Source organism: Perissodus microlepis, chromosome 13, assembly GCF_051167445.1.
Source record: "Perissodus microlepis isolate ML-2025 ecotype Zambia chromosome 13, ASM5116744v1, whole genome shotgun sequence".
In the NCBI taxonomy this organism is placed as follows: domain Eukaryota; kingdom Metazoa; phylum Chordata; class Actinopteri; order Cichliformes; family Cichlidae; genus Perissodus; species Perissodus microlepis.
Window position 1 is genome coordinate 17070993 of NC_140473.1, and position 25153 is coordinate 17096145.

The following is a 25153-nucleotide window of genomic DNA, read 5'->3' on the forward strand; positions in this document are numbered from 1 at the left end:
TTGGTGTTTTCTGGGTTGTTCCTGAACATCCTAACCCATTTACTCACATCTGACAGTGACTGTTCAGGTCTTCTTCCAGACCTTCCAGAGGAAGTCTGCTGTTGTAGAACTGTTTGAAGTCATGATCTTGGAATCTGCGGGTGTTTAGAAATGTCTCCAAGAGACCTCACTCACTTGTGTAAATCTACAATTCTACTTCATTGACTTCCTTGACTTTTCTCATTGTTCTTAATATCGTTCAGTCCACTAAGTGCTGTCAAACAAATCCTTTTTATGCAGGCAAAGAGAAAGTTGTAGTTGCAGTCAGTCCTGATCACTAATGAGAAGTTAATTGGCCTTGGCCTCGTCAAGTTAACAGATATTTTAGAACCTTCAGCACCACTTATTTAAAAAAAAATTGTGAATGAATGTATGTATTTGAGGCTGTATGTGTACTTTTGATCTTGCATCACAACTGTTGGTGTGTACACAATAGTTTCATAGCTCAGTTTTATGCTCTACATTTTATGCCGTTTAATCAATATAGCAATCTTGTTATCCTGTAGCTCCAAGAAGCAGCTTTACATTACAAATACTGACATACAACAAGCTACAAGAAGTCAGAAAGATGCTTTGAGTTATTAACTGATTTTCAAAGTTATTTTCAACTTTTTATTCTCTGTTTAACCGGGGAAAAGTATTTATTTTGCTGTGAGACTTTTCTGTCAGCAACCAGTAGCTAAGCCCTAATCCAAACAATCTTACTGTACTGCCAAATGAAGCCTCTTCCTCTGTTCATGCTGTGAAACAAAAGGCTACTTTGGCCAAATCAGGACTGACATCATTGGCAACAGCTGCAGGCTGCATGTGCGATGTGTGCATGCATGTGCGTGCACGCCTCAGTGTGTTGACGTCTTTGTGCGCGCGTGTTTGCGTCTGTCAAGATGAGGTGACCTGATTGCTCAGCTGAGCAGTGAGGGAAGACCCAGCCTTGTGTTGTCAGAGCACCAATAAAAACCGCAAGAGATGAACCACAATGCTCCCGGTCGGCTGCCCCTCCCTCTCGCGGTCCCTCTGAGTTTTCTGTGTCTGCCGTGCCCACCCCCTGCACACCCCTGCCACACATACACACACTTAGACACACAGTGGCACTCCTGACCATGCCAAAGCAGATTTAGAGATGAAAAATGATCCACCGCTGGCCGTGCACTGCGCTATCAGCTCCCAGCTATGGAGTGGTCAAGCCAAATCCTGTCCTATCCTTATAGCTGTGAAGATAGAGCTAGTTAAAACTGGACCTCTCCTCTCTCCAGTCTCAGGCAGGTTGACCCTGCATAGTACAGTAGTATAGTTATGTACATGGACGACCTTCTTCCACATCAAACCTTGTACAGCTTAGATGTGGGAGTTTTTTGTTTGTTTTTTTTTTTTACTTCAGCAGCTGCAGGGACTGACAGTCTCTAAAACCTTCAATGAAACACGTCTCACTTTGCCTCAAGGTGCCATTAACCCATTTAAATGAATTGAATTTGTTTATTATTCAGTGGAGAGTTTAGCTTTTACATAATGGCTCAGATGCTGTTTGAAGAGACCCTTTCCCTTCAAAGAATACACTTTGAAGGGTCCTGCAGAATTTCAGGACGAAGAGATTTCAGATTAAAGATGCTAGCCAGTACCAGCTTTAGTTCTTAGTGTCAGTAAAGGTGTGTGGTCTCATCATTCATGGCTCCCAGCATGAACACACATAGTGCCTTCTCAACACACACACACATGCACAAACAGAAATGGCCCCCCGACTCCCTGGGGTCTCACCTCTGTAGCCCTGTGGCGAATTGTGTGTTTGTGTCTGAGGCTTAATAACTTCACTGGGGCCGTCCCACCCCTGCTGCTCTGCCTTATTATTCCCTGTACCTTCTCTGCTTTGTCCAGAGGAAGAAAAAGAGATAGGATGGATATCAAGCAGCACCTTTGGGGAATGGAAGAAGGGGTGAAGGTGGGTGGGTGTGTGTGTGTGTGTGTGTCTGAGGGCTAAAAACGAGAGCTGCAAGGCGGGAACGGTAAGGACGAGGAAGGCTGGGGGGTGGTATTGTGGATAAAGAAAGCGGAGAATGGAGCAGAAGGTGGGGGCCTGCAGCAGTATTGACGTGGTTCAGGTAAGTGAAGGATTAGTGGATCTGCAGAAAGCCTAGGAGCTGCTGCTCCCTCATCCAGCCAGCGGTGAAGTGGCTCCTCTTAATGAACTATTAAAAGGAAAAGGATTCTCTTACATGCATGCACGCACATGGACATGCCATTCATCCTGCAGAAAGGGTCTCCATTCATGACGAATATAGAATACCAGCTTTTCAAAGCTTTTGGGACATTTTTTAGATTATCTGTCCTTCAGCCATCCGTGCTAATAACAAAAACAGCCATGAAGTGAGTCACCAAGTAATGTGTGTGCAGTCAAAGCCTGATATAAGCCTGTTCTCCTGTGCCACAGAGGACTGTGTCTAAAATTTGTTAACCCTTTAAAGCCTGAACTATGAAGTACTTGGTAGAAAATACTGATTTAAAAATATAGTGTTTATTGAACCTTTTAACAAATTAAAAAGAATATGAATTTATTTTTACTCCAACACTTATACACCAGTCTGCTGCTTTAACTACTCATTTGTGCAGTAAATGTGCATTTATGACTCAAATGCCTCCATTATAACTATAACAATTTAGGCTTGAGGATTAGTGCTGCCAAAAGTGAAGGGACATTACAACATATTATTGCATTGTTTTTATTTGTTTTATGACGATAACAAGAAGAAAAACTACGAGACAATATGTTAAGATGTCACTGACACAGAAACTTTTCACTGGATCCATGTTTGATGTTATCTGATGCCACTGAAGTTAACTTTTAAATTATCATTGAGTTCAGGAAAAAGAACGTTTGGCGTTCGACCTTTAATGCTGACGCTTCTTGCGACATATGCCGAGGTCAAAGAGATGAACATAACTACAAAAGCATGCAAGGAATCGACTTAATGGACTCAGAGCTCAAATCATGACACTGTTAGTTTGCTCCCGTGACTCCCGATATTTCCTGCAGCTTTTCTTTCTAATTCTGACTGTCCTTTAACTGACTTGATGGATGGAGAAGCAAGAGCGTGAACCTACCATGTTCTTTAACTCTCCAGACACACATTCACACTTTGCCTGTCCTGCAGATACAGCAGACACTGTCACGGTTGTTTTAGGGCGAGCTCTGCTTGTGTGTCCAAGGATAACAGCACACAGGGCTCACTTGAGTGTGGGTTCTGTGCTTCAGTGAAAATTCCCTTAATGTGGATGTGGTCATGTTTGTGTCCCATGTGTGCTTTAGTGCATGTCTGAACAGGTGTTTCTGATTGTGTAGTGTGTGTGTGTGTGTGTGTGTGTCACATGTCAGTCGGGGTCAGGTGTCTGTCTAGTTTCACTTTACAGAGGAAACCCAGCAGCTCAGATTTCAGCGGGGGTCATCTGTTCTGCTCTGTGTGTCTGAGAGGTTAAAGTTTACTCTGCTGAGGGTTACAGAGGGCTAGGCTACGTTTCCTGAGACACACACATATATAACATGCGAAAGACAGATTATAGGTAGAAAAGGGTTTATTTATGTTTTTTATATTGTTGGTACAGTGAAAATGAAGCGTTTGTACATTTGTACAGAAATACCTTTGCATCTAAACATGCGAAAACTGGATATCCTTAGTGAAACGGTCCATACACCAACCTTATGCTTATATTTAAGAAATTAACTTATACTGAACCTGACAAATAACTTTTATTATAACAACTGATTGTTTTGCTTCCAGATTGTCATAAAAAATACTGAAGTTTTCCAGAACCTAGAGGGATTTTGGTATTTACATCCAGAGTAAAAAAATGAAAATGTTTATTATTATTAGTATTATTATTTTGTGGGTTGGTTAATCAATTAATTGTTTTAGCTGTAAGTAATCTGTTTAATTGTACATTTTTAATTCATTACCGCAAACATTTTAGTAACTTTATTCTTGTTTTCCATTAAAAATGTCAGCAAAGTAAACTTGTAATTATTGTGTTCTTACTATATACTATATATATGGCATACAGTATTATTATTCGACTTTATGTGTTTTAGCATTCTCACAAACGACAACACTTGTGGTAAATTTTAGCCCATAGACACTCTCTAAGTGGCTGTAATAGTTAAAGGGAAAATCTTGACAGTGACATGTCGGTGTGTCGGAAAAACAAAAGGACAGTGACACTAAAGTTACATAAGGCACAGAGTATGTCTTTCTCTGTCAGTCTTTCTCACTCCCACTTGTTTTTTTTCCATTCGACCCCCACCTTTTTTTCAGTCCCTCTCCTATACAGGAACTGGCCAATTTCCTGAGCCTGTTTTTCCATTTTGCTTCCCTGTGCATGTATCTTTTACATGCATATGTTTCTGCGTTCCTCTGTGTGTGCCTGTTCGTCATCCCCCGTCTCTGACTGGCTCTCAGCTAACAGCTTAAAATGTCACAACTGTTTAATTTCACAAGAGCAAGCTTTTTGGAAAGTGACCTCATGCGCACGGTGCAGTTTGAGTCAGATCGCGACTTTTTCAGCTTGATGCTCTAACATCAAAAAACGTGTCTTTACACGTTGTGCAAACACGTTATTGATAGGCAGCAGTGCCGGTACATCTCAACGTTTAAAGAAGGAATTCTCAAACTGTGGGAGACTCACGAAAAAGGAACATATCCCAATTTATTTTTCCATGGATCGTCATTCTGTTTGTTGTCCCAGGACAAGGTGGAAAAGATATGTAGTCATGGTTTCACATAGTCCTGGTTTCTTTGTATTTACCTACACGTGACTAAAACCTGATTTATGTTTCTGCAGGGAATTTACAGATCAATTTATGAAATAACCGGAAACCCCTCACCGCAACCTTATGTACCATCCAGTTGTTGCGGACTGCGTTGACCCGACGTGTAGTTAAATTTTTCATGGAAGTTTGGCGTACAGTTAAAAGGGGTTTCCGGTTACATCATGAGTTACAGTGTAGATTTCCCACTGAAGTATAATTCAGGCATAAAGCAAGAAGGAAACACAGCAAAGAAAAAACTAAGACAGGGTAAAAGAAATGCCAGCAAGGTCTGTTTTGCATTGAGATCTGGTGACTCTGGAAGCAATTTGAATACAGTGAACTCACTGTCATGTTCAAGAAACAGTTTAAGATGACTTGAGCTTAGTGACATGGTGCGTTATCCTAAGGGAAGTAGCCATCAGAAGATGGTACACTGTGATCAAGGGTCAGCAACATGGTGTTTAAACGATGCTCAGCTGGTACTAAGAGGCCTGAAGTGTACCAAGAAAATACACCCTGACATCATTACTCTGTTGTTGATACAAGGCAGAAATTGTGTGAATTGTAGCCTCGGTTTCCTTTTCTTAACAGACAGGAGTGGCGCTCAGTGTGGTCTTGTGCTCCTGAAATGCTCTTCTGCATAGCTTGGCTGTTAAAGGTCATTTGAGTTACCGTTACCTTCTTATCAGACCAATTAGTATGCAGTTGAGCAGATATACCTAATGAAGTGGCCGGTGAGTTTATAAGCAAAGACAATTCAACCTTTTGTGAAAGATTATTTTGCGTGTCAGACAGAGATTTATTCCCATGGTGTGTTTTGGCATCTCGGAGTGAATGACTGAGTGCAGGTTGACATTTAATGTTCCCCAAATCAAGAAGCAATCAAACAGGCAAAAACTGTTTTGTGCACTATGGCTTTCCACTTCAATGAGGGAATCCCAATAACCTCCAGATTTTATTGGCATATTTTGGGAAAGCAGCTTATACAGTTCAGTGCTTGCGAAGAAAACTTTCTCAGTCGTCTTCATGCAGCGTTCCCGTTTTACACTCGATAGCATCGCACTACCTGTAATGGATGTTTGCTGGTTTTACTCTTTCCTCCCTCCCTCCACTTCCTCCTGGCCTTCAACACCATGGATCACTTTGCTGCAGAAAGACATTTTACCACATCTAACTTAATGTCAAACCAATTTCTTTACTTCTGTCAAGGTAACTTTCTGTGCTGACATGTTGACAGCAATGTTTTCTAATATTCTTGGGTCAGGGTGTTCAGTCTCTTTACTTTTCACTTTGAGCACTGAGGTGTGAAATTCTTCTTCAGCCACAATGCTGTGCTTTGCTTAAATAAAAGCTGCGCACATAATGATAAAAAAAAGGTTATCTCATCAATTTTAGAGGTGTTAATGGTCAAAGCTCTCGCAAACATGTATTTATGAACAGGTGGTATTCAAAAAGCAACAAGCACTTTATGAAAAGTATGCAGAGGCCAGTGAGTTTGGTGAACTTTGTACTCTGCAGATGAGTAAGTATTTGATTTCAGACTGTAAAGCCTTGATAGATCCAAATGGCAGATCTTGTGCAGAAATGCACTAGAAAAAAAACTCAAGTGAAGCTATTCTAGTAAAAGCTTTTTTTTTGGAAGGGTTTCATTAGACATTAGCATGAGTTGAACTGTCATATTTGTCACTGTGACCCCCTAATGGCCACTTGTCCAGCTGAAGCTGCGTGTCTTTGATCAAAGCTGACCGGCGTTCCCCTCTGGCTCCAAAACAGGCGGTTCACACAGAATAGCCTGTGTTTTTCCTATTCCGATTGGAGCTATTACTCCTCCACCTAATATTCATTTAGTGCCTGCTGTTTGTGTGCTTGTGTGCTTGCTGTGTTGTGTGTGTGGCCCATGCTGCCTCGGTTGATGAAGGAGATCCTTATTGCCCTCGGCACAGTGGCTCAAGGAAATCAATGTTTGATTTGCCGGGTACATGATAAAGGGTTTAATGCTGAAATACACCCCCACCCTCTCATGGGCTGCTCGTGGTAAAGAAATCGCCTCGTTGAATGCATTTGTTCCTTTCGCTCTGTAAGCGGTAGTATTTGTTGCCTCTGTTCGTGCATGTATCTGTTTGTGAATGCGCTGGCGGGTAATAAGAAAGCTTTGATTGGCTGATGGGCCTTGTGTCCATTTGCTGGTGACTGCCAATACAAACGTGTCTTTGTGTGTGTGCGTGCGTGCAAATGCAGTGTCCAGAGTGGTGTATAACCACTCCTGTGCTCCCTGCTCTTGGTGAATGTATCGACCAGACTCTGGAATGGAGAAATGCCTGCCCAGCACACAAAATCAATGGCTGCTGTTTTCTCCCCTCCAATGGCCTCCTGTTATCTGCAATGAATACAAAGCACATATTGTAGCACACAAGACAGACACTCATACACCTCATCTTTATGTCTGCTTCATTTTTCAATACTGCAGCGGGGTCACATACAAACCCACAGGAGATTGGGCAAAATTACAAGTCAGTTACACGTAATTGGAAGAAATATGGCTCTCGCTGTGTGTTTTCTCGTCCTGAGCGTGTTTGCCGCTGAGTCTTCAGTCACCTAACAAGACTTGAGTGAGACCTACACCGCCGCTGCTTTCACGGGACTCCAAAGTTTATTATTTTTGCTACTATATAAACTGTGCTCTGCCAGCAAATCAAACAAAGCAGCCAAGAGTGTGAATGAAACATCATCTGTCTTCCATTGTGTTGAGTAGCATTAGCAAAGTGGCCAACAAGTGTTTATTTAGCGAGCAGTCAGTCCATTTCAGTTCAGGCACGGGGATAAGATCAAGCCTATTTTCATTGTGCAAATGTGCTTCCCTCTAATTCTCTGTTTCTCTCACTCACTGTCCTAAACACTTTCTTTCTCACTCCCTGTCTCCCTGTCAGGGATTATAGGTGGTGGTGCTGGTGAGAGGAGGAGGAGGAAGAGTAGGAGGGGAGGTAGCAGATTAGTGGCGGTTGTCCAGCGGGTCCGTCTGTCTACCGTCAGAAAATAGAATTCATTTGTGTGATCCAGATGCTTATGCTCAGCTCTCTGCGTCTCTCTTTGTGTGTGTGTGTGTGTGTGTGTGTGTGTGTGTGTGTGTGTGTGTGGTAGTTGCTCAGTCAGAGGAGAGGATTGGCCGTTGGGCTGTTGGGGGGGCGGGGTGTTTGGTGGTGGAGGTGCAGGCTAGCTCACATCCGCTTTGGAGCTTTTGTACTGGCATCAAAGAGAATGGCCATGACCTGATGACTAGATCCCTTGTTTAACCACACTGACAGCATACAGTATAAACAGAAATGTGCACTGACACACTGTATGTGTTGAGCACATAGGTCCTATCCACTCCAACTATAGACTTCACTGCAATGCCAAAAAAAAAAGCTAGAACACAGAAAAGGACAATTCAAAGTGGTTGGCCATTTAGGTTTCTAGAGGTAGGCAATATAGAACACATGCTAGAGAAAACACACCTAGCTGGTCATGTGTGTGCACACACTCACTATTTAACAATGGTACGGCCAATAGAAAACCAAGCTGCAACCTCTAAATCTCTAAGGGCTGCAGTTCCTTTAATGGCCACTTGAGGTTGACTCTAAAAGCAAATCAGTCCCCACAGAGTGTTACTTTCAAATGAACTAAAAAGCATGTTTACAGTGTGAACCTCTGTGGATAGTTTCCTCCTTTTTAAAAACTGTATGACAGGGTAGCTTTAAAGCTTTAAAGTCAGGGGTGTGGCTGCTTTGGCATAGAGGTGTATTGACACAGGGAGCTAAAGCTGGCAGGTGTCTACTAGACTTCACCTCCACTAATTCCACCCATTGAACCAGATATCTCCATTGTGTTTGTGATGTTGGAGCTTTTGGATGCAGGAATAATATGTCTGGCTTGCATGGTGCAGCCTAGTGTGTCTTTTGTCCCGTCTTCCTCCCCTTATTCCCAACAGGTCGTGGCAGATGCCTGCCCTTCCTTCAGCATGTTTCAGCAGGAGGTTTCTTCCTGTTAAAAGGGAGTTTTTTTCCCCACCGTCACCGAGTGCTTGCTCATAGAAGGTCGTCCGATTATTGGGGTTTCTCTGTATTGTTTTAGGGTCTCCACCTTACAGTATAAAGAGCTTTGAGGCTGCTCTTGTGATTTGAATTGAATCTAAGAAAGTGAATGAAATTCTGTAATTTTATTAGTCCATTACTTAGCATTAATAAGCAGACTTGCGTATCAGTGGGTCACACCCATGCAATTTATAAATGTAGCTCACTAACCAGGCTTATATTCAAATGAAAAAGCATTTTCGGTGTTACAAAAATGGTCATTTCCCATATCTTGTATAAAACAGTATCAAATTATCCTTATCTCTGATACTCCACCCGGCCCTAAAAGGTTTCTGAGACTGGATGTAATGTGCATTCATTGTTAGTGGACCCAGGGGAGAGAATGGACAAAAGATTGGGAGAGCAGGTGGGGCTGTATAAACAGTATATGGGTTACTACAGAGGGGGTTTTCTGTTTTGGCTGGCTGCTTCATGCATCCAGAGTAGGAGCAGGGTTGATGGATGGATCCAGACCGGAGATCTCATGGAGGGCTTCAGAGCAGGATACTGGGGGAGGTCTGTGGGGTCCCCGAAGAAGTGTGGGGTTGGGGTTGCTTTCATTTTTCAAACCCCTCTCCACCTGCCGCCTCTCTTCTCTGTCTTCTATCCTCTCCTTGCCGCCCCTCTTTAGTCCCCCACACTGTGCCTAACAACTTTTTTTGTTCCACGTCCAAGTGGAGTCCTCTACTGGTTGCTGCCCTTTCACAGTCATTGCAGCATGCTCCCTCCCAAACATCAATTTGGGATGTGTTTAATGCTATTATGAGGTGGCAGCCCAGGCAGCGTGCCCTCCAACAAGGAGAGATGGACTCGTGCCGGGGTTAAACACGACTTAGTTTTCTTAATTCACTTAAACTCGGGTGCTTCTGCTCTCTGCCACCAAGCTCTTAACTTCCTGGTTGGCGCAGCCCTCTAATGCCCGCCTGACACAGCTGTAAAGCGAAGCACTGCTTGTTTTGTTGCTTTGAGGTCAGTGCGAACATTACAAGGTTCTTTGACAGGTCAGAAGTCTTGGCTGGTGTTGGTGTGTGTTTTATTCCCTAACTGTACTTTCCAGCAGCGCCTGGGTGAGCAGAGTGGGCATCTAATTTGCTGGCTTACAGGCAGCGAGTTTGAATGGGATGATCAACTAGTTACTGATGAGATTCAGTCACCAAATCCATAATCCTGTCTGTCTTATAATAACAGGAATAAGAACAGCAGACCTTTGAGTTTGCCTTCATGTGCGGAAAAAATAAAACTTGAAGCTTACAGCAAAAAATAATATTCATTGATCTATTTTTAATTGAATCTTTCTCAGGAACATTGATTTGGACAAGAAATAAAAATTTTTAATTACTGCTGTGGTGCTACAGGAGACACAGCAAATCACATGCCAACATATATCTAACACAAAAAGCGTGCCGCGGAGTCTGTATCTGTATTTCTTTCTTTCTGGCACGACAAACTGAACGGAGCAAAAGTGTAATATCTCTGTCTCCCGTGAGCAAACACTCCATATAAACATCAACATTTCATAGCATTTCTGTGTCATCTGTCTCTTGCTTATATATTAAATGAGCAACAGTGTGTGCTCATTAAAAATGCATGCTTCACATTGGGCATAGGAGACCAATTATCCCACCTAGTTCCTTTACAATGGCTCATAATAAAAGGCCCCTGCAGTGGGCCACTCCCTGATAGCTTCACCGCCTCAACCGCTCTCACCCCTCACCTCGCCTTCCCTCTCTTCTCCTCTCTTTTCCTCCCTTCCTATCTCCCACTCCAGCTGCCTGTTGTCTTCACACCAGATCATCAGTAAACAGGCTTTTCACTGGATTTGATGGAGTGCGGCGTTTTGATCTGTCGGGATTTGGTGTGTGTGCGCTGCAGGTGGCAGCGGACAATGGTATTACAGACAGAGGCAGACATTTGAGCGAACGCAGAACACACCTGATGGCACACATGCATGCATGCACACACACACGTGCACGGGCTCACATGTGTAAACATACACAGTAGATGAGACTGTTAAGGCGCGTGTCGTTGCCATCGTGCTTTCTGACAGGAGTGCCTTAAGAAGATCAGAGCGCCTGTGGCACGGAGGCTGTTTCCCGCCACATGCTGTACATCAAATCCAAACGCATGTGGGAAGCAACTGCATCACTGGAGCACTTTAAAGCCCCCATGCTGACAGCCTGCTCATCAAAAGACTGCCATTATTGTATACATATGGAATTGTATAATTTCCCTGCCTCATATTTGTTCGTGCATTTGTATGTGCGTGGCTGGCAGTGTACTCTTTGAGGATCAAACGCGGCTAGTTTTACTTCACAGCAGGAGAAGAAAGAAGGCAATGTGATGGAGTTTCTGCAGCTGATGCTTCGGTTTGTTTAAATGTATACATCAACACACATGGCAGGTTGTCACAACCTTCTCTGCACTTCAAACGGATGAGCTGATGGCTGATACGTCTCCGTAAAGGAAGCTAGCCGGCCCCGCAGAGTGCCGAAAACAGCGTTAGCGCTGAAATGATTAGTCTATTAATCACCTCAAAGGACAGAACATTAAGAAATAACAGTTTTGATAATCAATTAATCATTAAAGTAATCTGTCAAGCAACAAAAAAAGAAACATTTCTAACATTCACTGGTTCTAGACGAGACTTTTCATGCTTTTAGAGGCCGTTATGAAGATGTCATCACCAAAACCAGGTACTGGGAGCCAGAGGGACGTTGTGATTTTTAATGCCTGAAGGCAACTTTGAAAATGGAGGGAGTGCCAGTCATGCTAAAAGGGGGCTTTTAATTTAAAACAAACAAACAAACAAACAAAAAACTGAAAATCGACAGTGAAAATAATTATTAGTTAGCCCTAACCCCTACTTCGGTGTAGCGTGCCATTTTAATTGGCGACAAAACCTGTCAAGGCCAAGAGCCCGATTTTATTTGATATGCTCCCTGGATGAGGAAACCCCTCCTTCGCTCCCCGTAGACGCTGTTAAAATCAGACTGACTTCATTAATAGTCTGATCTGGATGTAATTAAGAACGAGCAGAGGGCGGCCGGCAGAGAGACGGCAAGTGAGAAGCAGAGTTTTCGTTTTCTTTTTTTCCTTTTTTTGGATCCTTCTGTCGACTGTGTTGACAGGTCAGGTAGAGATGAGTAGGTCGGGAGAGCTGGATTGTGATGGAGCTTGACCCGAGTTGTGTCGTGCTCTTGTCACAGCTTCATGTGAGAGGCCTGTTAGAGCTGGTAAACACTGGGAGCTGCTGGGCTATCACTTTGTTCTGAGATGTTTTGGCTCATTTGTCTGTGATTAGTCTGCTCGCCTGCCTTTGTTTTGCAAGTGTGGATTATCTGAAACACCCCCCTACCCGTCCTTCTGCACACGCACACGCACACCAGTTCTTCTGTGCTCGTGTTTACACGGCGCTGGGTGGAAAACATAAATTGGAGACAGAGCGTTCCCCGTCTGCGCGGCTTGGAATAGGGTTTGGACTCGGAAAGCTGGCTTTCCTCTCAGGAAGTGTTGTTGCTCACCACTCTCCATAAACACTGGAAAAGAGACCCAAAGAAAATGTCCCAGACTCACTATTTCCACTGTAAACACACAGACATACACACAGACATATACTGCTCCCATTTTTCGCTTTCTCGCATATATGTCTTTCTCGAGCAGAAGGCTTCACGTGTCTGGAGCGTGCGAACCAGAAACCCGACCTATGCGTATAAGCTGCTTCAGATTTGTAATTTATGACCGTTATATTTCAGGCGTTGCAAAGGCCAAACAGTGTTTATAAACACAAACAACAAGGAGCTAGAGAGACAAAACATTGCGTTATAGAGGTTTCAGGACTCATGCAATGTTTTTTATTTATTTATTGCAAAACAGTTGGCAATAGAGAGAATGCACTGCAAGGAAAAAAGAAAGAAATCAACAAACCAGGATTTGCTTTGTTTACGTTGCACCCCTGGGTGAAAATGCCAGCATGCTCCAACTGAATTACCTCTTAAAGGAGCGTAAATGTTACTTTTCAGCGCTAACAAGTTGTTGGATTGCAGCTCCCCTTGTGTGCTCTGTGAAGTTAATAAATCTGCACCAGTGAGAAAAGGAAAGAAAGAAAGCTCTTTCCATCAATTTTATGGCATTTATTCCCGCACTGGAGCATTGTGCTTTAAAAAAAATATCATCGCTAAGCCCCCCACTCCTTAAAAAAAAAAAAAAACTTGAAATGTTCACAGTTTGTCATTGTCACAGCTTGGATTTGACAACAGGGAGCAGGACTCTGTAATCTGTCACTGACAAGTTAGCTCCTGTGACTTCATTGCAGTTTTTTTCTTTTTTTTTTTAAAGAATCAGCAATATACCATAACAACCTGTAAAGCTTTTTTTAACATGTAGAGGATTAGATGATGCGCTTTTTCACAGTTCCAATCATTTGCTGCTATTATCGCTTTAACACCCATCTGGCTCCCAGCACCCTAACCTGCCTGTGCACAAGCCTGTAGCAGCAGAACAAGGGAGTGTCGTGGAGAGAGAGAGAGAGAAAGAGAGGTTAGAAACCCTCTTTTTTTTATTACATTTCCTCCGCAGTGAAAGAGGAGGCAAGATGGACACTCCATATCTCCCCGCTGCACCAGAAAACTCATCTAAATGGAAAACACATTGTCTTCATTATTTTGCGAGAGCTGAAAGAACCGGGTTGTCATGGTAACAGCCATCTGAGTGAGCGCAAGCGGGCGGCCGAGGGGCTGGTTTTAGGGCCAGAGGAATGGAGAAAGAGAGAGAGAGGAAAAAAGAGGAGGAGGAGGTGGAGGGAGGGAGGGAGGGGGGGAGGAAACAAGGAGTCAGGAGAGGGGAGGAGGTTTGGTGGGAAGAGAGGAGAGATGAAGAGGGTGGAGATCAAAGGAAGACAATAGAGATGGAGGGAAGGAAAATAGGAAATTGTGGGGTTAAAGACACAGAGAGGAGGAAAGAGAGCATCGGGTGTGATGGAGAGAAGACCGAGGAAAGGAGGGGAGGGTTTGTGAGAGGAGCCAGACAGTGCAAATGGCCAGTTAGTGGCTCTGGGAGAGCAGCTCAGAGGCCCTTATTAGTTTCAAGGGGGCAGCAAGATGGTAAGATTTAAAAACTTAGGAAACCTCGCCACAGCCCCGCTGGTGCGTGCCACAGTGTGTGTCTGCGCATGGGAGCGCATGCCGATGTACAGTCGAGAGAAAAAAGGTGGCTCATATTCGAGGAGCGGGTAACCGTCGGGTTGAGGTTGCAGTCTTCTGCCACTTCAGCTCAGCCGGCGCCCCTGCTGGTGATCGACAACCTGCTCGCCGGCGTCTTTATTAGTTGCTCCCTGAGAACAGCCCCTGGCAGCAGCAAGCCCAACACCAACGCCCTTCATCAAATATTTACCCCGTCTGAATCTACAACATGCACCAAGGCCACATCAAATAAAACCAAGTGCCAAGGCGATATCTAATCCAGTCCAATCCCTCTCCTTGTCAACTTCATTCTCTTCCCTTTTCTGATGCTGGGTGGCTTTTCCTGATGCGACTGTCAGTTTAGCATCAGCTCGAGGATTAGAGAAGGAGACCTAGATGATTGTTTATTCAAGTTGCTCCTCTGTTTTATAGCCACTGGCGTAGATATGACTGAGGCCTGACACAACATCATTTTGGCAGCCGTCGGGTGATTAAGAAAATTAAAGTAAAAGCTTAAGCCTTTGTCGTGTAAATGCTTCCCCCTGGGGTATTTGGATTGGCTTTAACATCCATTAGGATTTGACATACAACCTCTTCAAAGGAGCAGTATCATTATCGTTATTGTTTGCGGTTCAAAAATGGGACGGAACTGAGAAACCAAAGGACTGTCAGATAGATTTATTTATCACAGATGAAGCCATCATCACTTTTGGTAAATGCCTCTCCGCTGTTGTCCGTGATGCATTGCGTTTTTGGGGGGGTGGTGTCAGTCATGTGGCTAGGGTAAAGTATTTTTCTTCACAAAAGCATCCAGATCCATTGGCGATAGAGTCCCGGGAGCTTCGCGGGATTTCTCAGCGCATGGGGGAAATTATGTTTGTCTTTTTCTCTCATCGGTTCCCTCCAGATGTGCAGTCGTGGTCAAAGGGAGGGACGAGGGCTGCAGCTTGTGATTGACCAGCACTTAGAGAAAGAGACAAGCGCGCTCTCGGTCGACTGTTTGGCTGCTCTGGCTGGCCAGCTGTGTGGCTGCCTGTAGGTCTTAGTGATTCATGTCACACTGTAATTGGTTTACCTGCTCCCTGTGTGTCTGCGCTCTGAGAGGACCAAAACAAATTACCCAAGGATGACCTCTCGCCATCTCCCTCTCTCTCTCTCTGCTGCTCTTCAAGCCCCCCCCCTTCTCTCCCTGCTTGCCTCACCCTGCCTCCCGCTCCACGTAATATGTTGTGTGAGTGTTTTCCGTCTCCCCCTCTCTTCCCATCCATTTGTCGCGTCCTCCTGAGCTCTTTCTACATATACCTTGAATGTCACAAGCGAAGTCACAGCAGAATATGATTCTTTCATTGGAAAAAGTGTACACACATTTAAAGCCTCTCGAGGTTTGGTGGCGTTTGCTTATGAGCGTGCCCGCTATGTCACACATCACCACATGTTACGCACACATGCATGCGTGAAGATAAGCTGATGTGATGGACTTGAGATGACAAATAAACACACGCACACCCCGGTTGGAGTGCTTTGTAGCTCCGAAAGAGTGTTTTGTAAATGCTGCAGTGAAGCACATTAGCCTTTCAGCGCTGTTTTTTTTTTTGCGCTCACTGTGCCAAATAATACCTGTGTGGATTGTCCCTTCAGTGAATGAAACTGGTGCTCTGTGTACACCATTAGGCTGTTTCATTTTCACAGCGAGCAGATGTTTTGTGTTGTTTGCTCCTCTCGCTCTCGCACGGCAGTGAGCAAACTCTCAAAGAACAAGATGAATGCGCTCTCCCATCTACCCGTGTAGGCAGGTCTCGCTATCTCTAAGGTTATTTAGCGGTCTCTGTAAAAATCCTCTGTCAAAGGATTTCACTCAGAGCTTGAAAAAGTGATTTGTTTGGGTTTGTTGCATCTCTGATACACACTGTTCTCGTATGGGAGGCCCTGGTGCATGTACTGGTAAACATCAAGTCTTGTTTGAGTGTCCTTGAACAAGTCCTTTATTCTGTGCCGACTCCAGGCACTGCTCGGCTATAGACATAGAAAATCAATAAGGATTCTGTAGCTTTTTTAGATTAACATTAGAATATCTTAGCTGTTTATTTATTGCTGGATAGCAGTAACATGCCAAGAACAAGTCATTATAAATTATAGTACCTGTAATCTGATGAAGACATGTGAACTTCAGTGACCATTAATTGCCAATTTTTCTTTTTTCTTTTCTTTTCTTTCTTTCTTTTTTTTTTTAGGTATTTTCACAAAATAAAAAAAAAAAAGCCTTTTTACCTAAAAAAGGCTTTTGATGAAGACAGGACCTTTAGTAATTAGTAATGTTAATGATTTGTGGTAACTGAATGAGGAAGGGAGTACTTGGTACTCTGTACTGTACTGTTATTACTATGGTTTTATTTTGGAGCTGAAAAAATTTGCTCTTGTAAAGGTGGCAAAAACTACAGTTCCTTGAATGCCCGCAAGGGGGCTCCCGTGTTAGAATTCTTTTTTTTTTGTACAAATGCACAATTTTGTTAACCACCGCCCTCCCATAAAGCTAGGTAATGTTTTATCTATAACACCCCAGTTTGTATAAAGACTATAAAGACTTATGTCTTCTTTGGCAATATGCTAGTAAAAGAAGCTTTAAGTACACTCTGGTAAGTAAAATTTTAAGCCTTTTTTTTACTAGCTAAAATTATATTAATAAAAATATTATCGAGCTTTCTGTTTTTTTCCACTTATCAAAATCAGAGTTGTTGTCGGGCTGGAGCATATGCTAGTTATAGGTGGGAGGGGTTACCCCTGGAATAGGTTGCCAGTCTTAGCACAGGGCTAACACACCTAGCCAGCTAGCTAGCCAGACCTAGCATTACTCTTTTGTCAAAATAGCATCATATTGTGTTTAAAATAAATGAATAAATACAAAGGCAACGTGGGTATGGGTTAGAATGTAAAATTACATGCAAAGGTTAGTCCACATGTTTATAGTTTAACTTCCGGAGATTTAAAAAATATTACTTATGGTTTAAAGGCTTTGCCCACAGGGATAAATAAAGGATGTTCAGCAGAAGCTGGAGCACAGTGGGACATTTTGTTCCACTATGTGCAAAGAGGTTGGACTGCGAGCTTTTTTTTGTAAGATTGTGCATTTGGAGTGTCTGAGACAAGGGGAGTGGAGGGCAGGCTGGCACAGATATATTTTTGCTCTCCCTAATGACACCAATACCATTTCATGGCTTAGTGAGCAGATTGAATCACACTCACTCTTTGTAAGTCTCACCCTCTGCCCCTGTCTCTCTGTTTCTCCTTCCTGCACACACTTCATCACTCTCTCCTCACACAGACATATCACATGCGCATTCATATGCTACCGTACACTGATGTGTTACACTCACCCTGGTGGATGTTGTTTAATTGCATTTGGGTCAGCAGTTTGCCAGTGCTGGACATGGAATTTGTCAGTTTACCCATTCAGCAGCCACAGGGGGCGGTGTGTGAGCTAACAGCTCTGCTGGAGTCAGGCCCATAAGGTTAGCTTTACACAAGCCTGTCAGACTGCACTGTCAATCACTCTCCTCTCCTCTCCTCTCCTCTCACACATTCCTAAAAACATACTAAACTTCCATTATCCCACTTAATAAACTTCAGACTCGCCTCTGAAGTCCTGAAGGCTACACACACTGTCATAATGTTACACACACACACATACACACACACACACATATGCTCACTTGCTTCGTCTCTTTTGCATCTCTAGTGATAGAATCTCGCCTTTGGTGACAGTGGAAAATCATATGTGGCAGCCAGGACATACAATCTCCCCCAGTTGGTATTTTTAGTCCTCAGGAACTGGAACTGGAACATTGTATGGAATAAGGAGTTCATTCATTCATCATGTGATGCTCAAAGCTCTGTTCTGCTCATGGATGACCTGATTTTTGTATCTCATGGTTAGATAAATGGCCTTTCCTTATTATTCCAGTATAGACAATACAAATGTAAACCCAGCTGGACCCGGATAATAATGAGACAAAATGTTGTGCTATTATGTTAAAATATGGGATTAGGTGTAATTGAGCATTTAGCTTTATAGTTATCAGGTGGTAGAGCTCAACTTGCAACCCAGGATTTGTCCACTGTAATGCTGTCAAAGCGCAAGTATGACAAAACATACTTTTATTTGCACATGCAGCACACAGAGAGCATGTGCAAATAAATGTCTTTGGCCATTTTGTTGCATACTAACTCCCCAAGGAGCCTCGAAACTCTCCTCTCCAGGTTTCTCTTTGTTTATAGGTGATGCATAGAGAATTTATCAGAACTTTTCCCCTGAAAATAGATTTCTGATGTGGCTGAAACGTTAGAGAGCTAAGAAGCTCACAAGCTCCACAAAGCTGAATGGAACTACAAAGTCAGTGGATAATTATCCATGAATTTCTCTCAGCGGGGAATATCTTTCACAGACAAAACTATATTTGACCCATTGTTAATACAGAACATTTCATTAAATATTTTGTTTTCCTAGTTGGTTCTGAAAGTGGTAAAACATTAAAGATAGCAAAGCTTTGTAGAATTATCTCACTACTGGCTTTGTGTTACTTATATTTCTAAACTTGTCCTGGTAGAGCTGAAATAATCATAAGTTTAACCACCTGTCGACACTGCTTTAGTGCTTTGTGCTGTGCAGAGGTCTTGAGACACCCCTTAGGTGTGGTTTTTTTGGCTTTCGAGAAGTAATTTTTTGTGATTTTTTTAAAGACAGTATCGAACCTCCAGGCTTTCTGAAGGTCTTCCAAAGTTTTTCTTTGGTCATTTGCTGGTCCTTGTACCTGACCGTTTTTAGAGTCATGTTTTCTGTCACTTAACACTGACCGATGAATCATTCAACCATAAGAACAGCACCCAACTCAAGGGGTGAACCAGTGTTGTGGCTAAATATAAGACACAGCTTATGAGAAAAAAATTAAATTGTATCTTTAGGCATTTTGTTACAAAAAAAACACCAAATACAGTATTTTTGGTGATTCTCAAAACTTGGCATATCTCTGCATTTAACAAAATTGAGGAAACTAGACAAATAGAGGAGAAAAGAAGAAGTGGCAGGTCTAAAAAAAAGTACCTTAAAGTCATGTTGTTAAGTAATAGAAATCCAGCAAAGACTTGACACAGGACCTGAGATCATCTGGTCCTTGAGTTGATTAATCTACTGTTCACAGAAGCCTCATCAGAAATTGTCTCAGTGGAAGGATGGCTGTCATTCATAAGCAGGAAGCAGAGAGAAAAGTCTTATGGAGTGAAATCGTACCTAAAAGAGTTCAGGTTGTGTTCAAGGATAAAGGTGATCATAACAAATATTGACTTTCAAGCCTGCTGCCTGTTAGAAGTGTACAAATTCAATCTCTGTGTATGTTTGCCAGTGTTTCAATAAACTGCTGTGCCTATTTCCTATTTTCCAATCAATATATAAATGGCTTGAGACCTTTGCACAGTACTGCAACTCATGAAAAGTTATTTTTCACCTTATAAACAGAAAAATAAATCTAATCTAAAAATGAATTTAAAAGGTAACTAATTGTAGCAGCTGTCATCACCATGACTGTGTTAATTAAAATTAACTTAAAAGATTATAGGATTCAGTTCTCCGTTCACTTAGCACATGGTGCTCCTTTTTTGAACTTACATATAGAGTGGTGAAATAATCGTCTGTTCCCGGGGGTATCTGGTGGTGCATACCTGTAATATTCCACAACAGAAGCTCCATATTTATAGACGGCAGCAGAGCCGCTCGCATATCCCCACATCACAGCTGTTTGCATTGCAGTGTTGGGTGTCACATAGCTGCCCGGTGCTCCTGTGGTTGTCACATTAAAACAGAAGATAAACAAACAGCAACATTTAGAGTTTATTTTTTCCACCCCTGGGACAAGTCGTTTCACATTTTTATAGAGGCTGGTGGTTGTGATGGTGTAGAGGGTTTGAGTTTTATAAAGCCCAGAGGGAGCGATATGACTAATAGTTGGCTTTGCTGAGAGGGAAAAGGAGAAGGGTAGAGATTAGCAGAGGAGAGGATTAGCAGGGAGTCAACAAAATAGACAGAAACAAGGCAGAAAAACAAAGATATGAAGATGCAAGGAGGTTTGTAAAGAAAAAAAATGAAGAAAGCTGACGACAAAATGGAGTGGACTGGAGAATATAAAGAAAATAGCTACTGTATGGCATTGTGAGTTTGCCACTAAAGATAATAACGTGTATGTGTGAGAGAGAGAGGAATGGCTGGTGGCTTTTTTACAGACATACTGAGAGCAGAGATTGTGGGAGGGAGAGGTAAAGAGAGGCCATCACAGCTGAGTGGTGTTGATTGGCCTGTTTGAAAACACATGAACTGCACACAGGGAGAGAAAGAGAGGGAGAGAAGCTCGGTGCACTGGGATAAAGTGTCGCTCTGTGCCGTGCCACGCTGCAGCCCAAACCACATTAGAGCAAATGAATCCATTCCACCTCCTGTTATGGCAGCTCCCACACGGGGCCCCGGGAAGGAGGAGGGAGGAAGTGAGGGAGGAAAGAAGAGTGGCAGGAGGGTTGAGATATGAGGGATGGGGAGAAGAAAATGATAGAATGGAAAATGGAAGGTGGTGTAAGGGACTCGCATGCTGGGTGGCTCTAATGATGTCTTGGGGGGCTGTAGGAGAGGAGAGCGAAAAGAAAATCTGTGGCCATATGACTGAAGATGAAGAGGAGGAGTGAAGATCCCCCGCTGAGTCCAGAGAACTGAGTTCTCCTTTTCAAAATGAAGTTGATCACTGGTCAGACTTCATCAGATTGCTCTTTTTTTGTCATTGTTCAGAACTCCCCTCTGCACTTCACCTACAGCATAGATTCAGCATTAAAGCAGTATATAATTTTCCACGTGGTTATGTAAAAGCCCTTCATTATTTTGAAATAGACCCGTCCCGAGGCACCGTGAAACCTTTTCCGACTTCAACTTTAAAAACCGTTAAAGAAATTTCAAGGAAGCGGCGACAGCATGTTGCACTTACAGCTTGCGTAGCTGCAGAAGTTTGGGTTCTCAATAAGGCAGATAATTTTACATCACTATTATTTATCAACAGGCTATAATTAAGAACTAATAAAATAAATTATAAGGTCCTGCTATACTCCCACAAGGAGTTTATTTTGCACATGAATCTTTTCATTCGTCATCTCATTTACATCCTTTTGTCTAAAGTACAAAAGCGAATTGTAAGGACCCCACTGCCGACCTGCAGTGACTGACAGAAACAATGCAGCCTTTGTAAAGATGATGAGCAAGTCATCAAAAAGTCACATGGGATTATGAGTAATGCTCTGTGACCACAGAGCTAAGTTAAAGCTAATTTTGGACCTATTATTATGTATTACTGGCACGCTATGAACCTATAACATATTTAAATGTGCTTTTAACACGTTTAGTTGTTTTTTAAGTGTGTGTGAACAGATTATTTAAGTGAGTGTCAGATTGGCCCTCGAGGGAGCAAAGGGGCCCGTTCTTTCATCAGTGCACAGCACACAGCTTCTACAGTTTTAGTTTGTAACGTCAGCTGATGTCTGCGCAGGTAATTTTGCATTCATTAGCATCTCACTGCTTGCGCATTGATTTTGGAGAATACTGTGATTGACCTATCAAGGCGCTGATTGCAACCACATCATCCAACCCTGCTCCTAATGTACTCCCACGCAATGCACAGCACTGCGATGTGTCACAAGCTCCTGCACAGCTGCCTCCGTGTAACGACCGATCACATTCACAAAGCTCGCTGCACTCGACAAAGGTGGCAGTCATTTGTCTGAAATGAGAAATCACTCGCGCTATGAGCGATCGTACGCTGTGTCTGTACACGTGCGTGCTGCTGCTGTTGATAATGAAGAGATCATTTCAACACTCTCTTTTTTTTGTTCTCTCTGTCTCTTCTCTCTACCGAGCCTAGCCCTTCTTGCCCTCTTCCTGCCATTCTTCAGGGCCTTTCATATCACTGCGCTTTTGTTTAGGATTGCTTATTTCTTGCCCCGTTTCTCCCAGCTCGTTTTCGCTCAGAAACAGAAAGAGAAGGAGGGAAACAACAAAAAAAAAGAACACAAGCTTCCTTGGATGTTAGCACTGCTTATATTTTGCTCTTACTCTGCACTGATTCATAGCAGCATCCTCCCACTGCTTTTTTTTAGAGAGGTCGTAATATGCACATTATAATTGGATGTGTAATGCTTTCCTTTGCACCTCGGGTAAGCAGTGCTGACTGTTGCTGATTAAGATGTTGGGAAGACAATAAAGATTAAGCAGGTCTGTCTGTGGCTTGTGCATGCTCAAACAATGATGGAAGTTGCTCAAAAACAGAAAAATATAACTCTGGAAAGGAGGGGGAAAAAAGTCAACTGCTACACTAAGACACACACATAAGGTTTTTTTTTCCAGCCTAATCAGTGAATCTGTGGAAAACTGAGAGCAGAGATTTCAACATTTTGCGGTAAAACATTTAGCTTCCCCTCCCAGTGATCAGATAACAGATTAGCGTGTTTCGTTTTGAAAGTACAGGAGGAGGGGTGAGGATGTGGGGCAACTGGGAGATGTTCTGCTCCGTCTACAATGGAGCATCATCTGTTACGCAACACATTACACGGGCGTGTGCTGCTGGGTGGTCTGACAGCCCGGACGGTCGGTCAGTCAGGTGAATTGGCTTCTAGTCTCAGTTACAATGCCGCTGACTGAGCGCAGCCTGGCCAACCAGTCACATTTCCACCTCATTTTCCTTTCAGAATCTCAGGGCCCATCTTTTCATCGACTAACAAAAGAGCTGTATGTTGATGGGGAGGGGAGGGGTGTGTGTGTGTGTGTGTGTTGGACCTTGTGAAAGTGCAACAGAGGGAAGGAGGGAAAGATGGTTAAAATATGTAGCTATCTCCACCCCAAAGCCCCCGGCCCTCCTCTTTTCTTTCTGGTCTTGATGTGTTGGGACAGCAGGAAGGGGAGCTGGAGGAGAAACAGTTAATCAATAGCCACAAGGTCAGACGGCCAGCGCTGGGCTGAAGCGTGCCCTGTTAGCGGTCTGTGGAGCTGCCTGCTTGCTGAAGGGGGATTTGTAGCACTTGTCAGGGCTTAAAGGAGGCCTCTCTGGACCACTTGCTCCAGGTGTAGTGTATAAAAAGAGACATGCTGGTTAGCAGCAGGAGAGGGAGACATCTGCTGGACGCTGGGAGGCACAGCAGCATGGCAGAATTAGGCCACACAAAGTTAGGGGTCGAGTTTTGCACAGTCAGAGTGACTTTGTGGCTCGCACTGTACGCATTTAGCAGTTTCCTCAGGACAGTCAGCACCCACACCGTGCCCTGCCGGGCATTTCACAACATTTGCTCCAGCAGTGTATTGGTGATGTTCAAGACTTTGTAAGTGCACTCTGTGTAACTCTAATCTGGTAATGCTTAAGCTCGGAGGATTAGTAATACAGTCTTATTCTTAAAGTGTTGCTTTGAAGTTTTACCTTTACGTTTAATCAAAGTGAAGAATTCAAGCTTTTGTGTTTACATGCTCTTAAGTGCGAGAGTGTGTGCGCGCGCACGTGTGTAAAAGAGAGAGTGTGTGCATATTGCTGTGCGCTTTCTAAGATAGGTGCACAAGACTGAGCGCTACAGATGAAAACTCTCAGGCTGAGCACTGTGTTTCGATCGTGTTTGTTCTTTCGCTCTGTTTCTCGCAGCAGGGGATCTTGGGGGACCCTTTATCAGTGCTGAGCAGCTTTCCACCCCCACCTGTGGTTTCTCTGTTGGCCTTTTGTGTGGAGGAATGTGAGGCGGACCAATACTGATAGAGATAAACACAGAGGGATGGTGAGGGACGGGGGCTTCGCTGGCAAATCAGCACGATACCCATTAATCCAAATCTCAGCATATTTCTCTGAGATGCTCAGAAAAGTGAACGCACGGTGGCAATTGTTCATGTTGTTGCAAAGAAAGAGAAAAAGAAGAACCTTATCTTCTGTTTGATTTGTTTGTCCACGGCACAATGATAACTTCAGCTCTGAGGGTTGCTAACAGCTGTCTTTTCTCTTTTGCAGTGTGAGACTTTTCTCACATAGTTAGCAAAAAAGCTGCAAAAGTTTCCTTTCGGTTTCATCGTGTTTCCGTTTGTCATTAATGCTGCTGCTGCAGGACATCTCAGTTTCGTGCATTTGCCAAAAATATGCACTCGAGGCTGATCAAACCCTTCAGTGAGTCAGCGCGTAAACAAGCTGGCTTCTCAGTTTGAAACATTTCTTGAGCTACTGTTTGAAATTTACAGCCTGCAAACTCTGCACGCACTGGGGGACCTGACAGAAACCTGTTGTAACAGTTGTACTTCTCCCCATCCTCTTCTTTTACAGAGTAAAAGAGCTCTTTAATGGAGTCCCGATAGAGACGTCAAGATGAACACGTTACCATCAATGGACCGGCACATCCAGCAGACCAATGACAGGCTGCAGTGCATCAAACAGGTGTGTATGCAGAGCAGTGTGTAGAAGCCCCCTCTCCTCCTCCTTGTTTTACTCCTTTGCAGACACAGTTTTTAGAGGCAAAGACAGAAGAATGTACATTTCCTCATCCTTCCTGCATTACTTTCTCCCCTCAGCACCTTATTTGGGCATCAGTTTTTCTGGCCATTAGCTCCAGTCACACAGATCAAGTTGCACAGGGTCATAGAGCGAGAGAGAGAGGGGGAGGCAAATCTGGCAGCTAACACAGGAACAGACTTCAAAGCGACTAGCAACATAACAGCCCCCCTCCCTTCTTCTCCTGGTCCTGTGTTCCCTTACTTCACGTTCCTGACTCTTGACGTTTGCCTACCCTTGTTGTGGTTTTGCTTAAATACTTCTTTGACTGTCAGCTTTCAGGAGACTCCTCATAGACACACATATATACAGACAGACATAACCCAGGGCTACCGCCTCTGCCTGTGATTAATCGTCTACAAGAGCTCATAGACTGGTTGGCTAGCTGGCTGGCTGTGGGCATATTCATTTATGCTACGTGGGTGTGATGCTTTATATCTGAAAACA

General features: G+C 43.4%; 1 protein-coding gene across 6 annotated transcripts in view; it reads left to right on the plus strand.

Annotated features, from left to right (window-relative positions):
* Positions 1–25153, plus strand: part of zmiz1a (zinc finger, MIZ-type containing 1a) — a 107449-nt gene that overhangs the window by 49020 nt on the left and 33276 nt on the right. For all 6 annotated transcript variants that reach the window (XM_084949337.1, XM_084949338.1, XM_084949333.1 and 3 more), the window contains one exon: positions 24482–24592. In XM_084949337.1, coding sequence (XP_084805463.1) covers positions 24524–24592 — 69 coding nt within the window. In that variant the 5' untranslated portion in view covers positions 24482–24523. The remainder of the gene's footprint in view (positions 1–24481; positions 24593–25153) is intronic.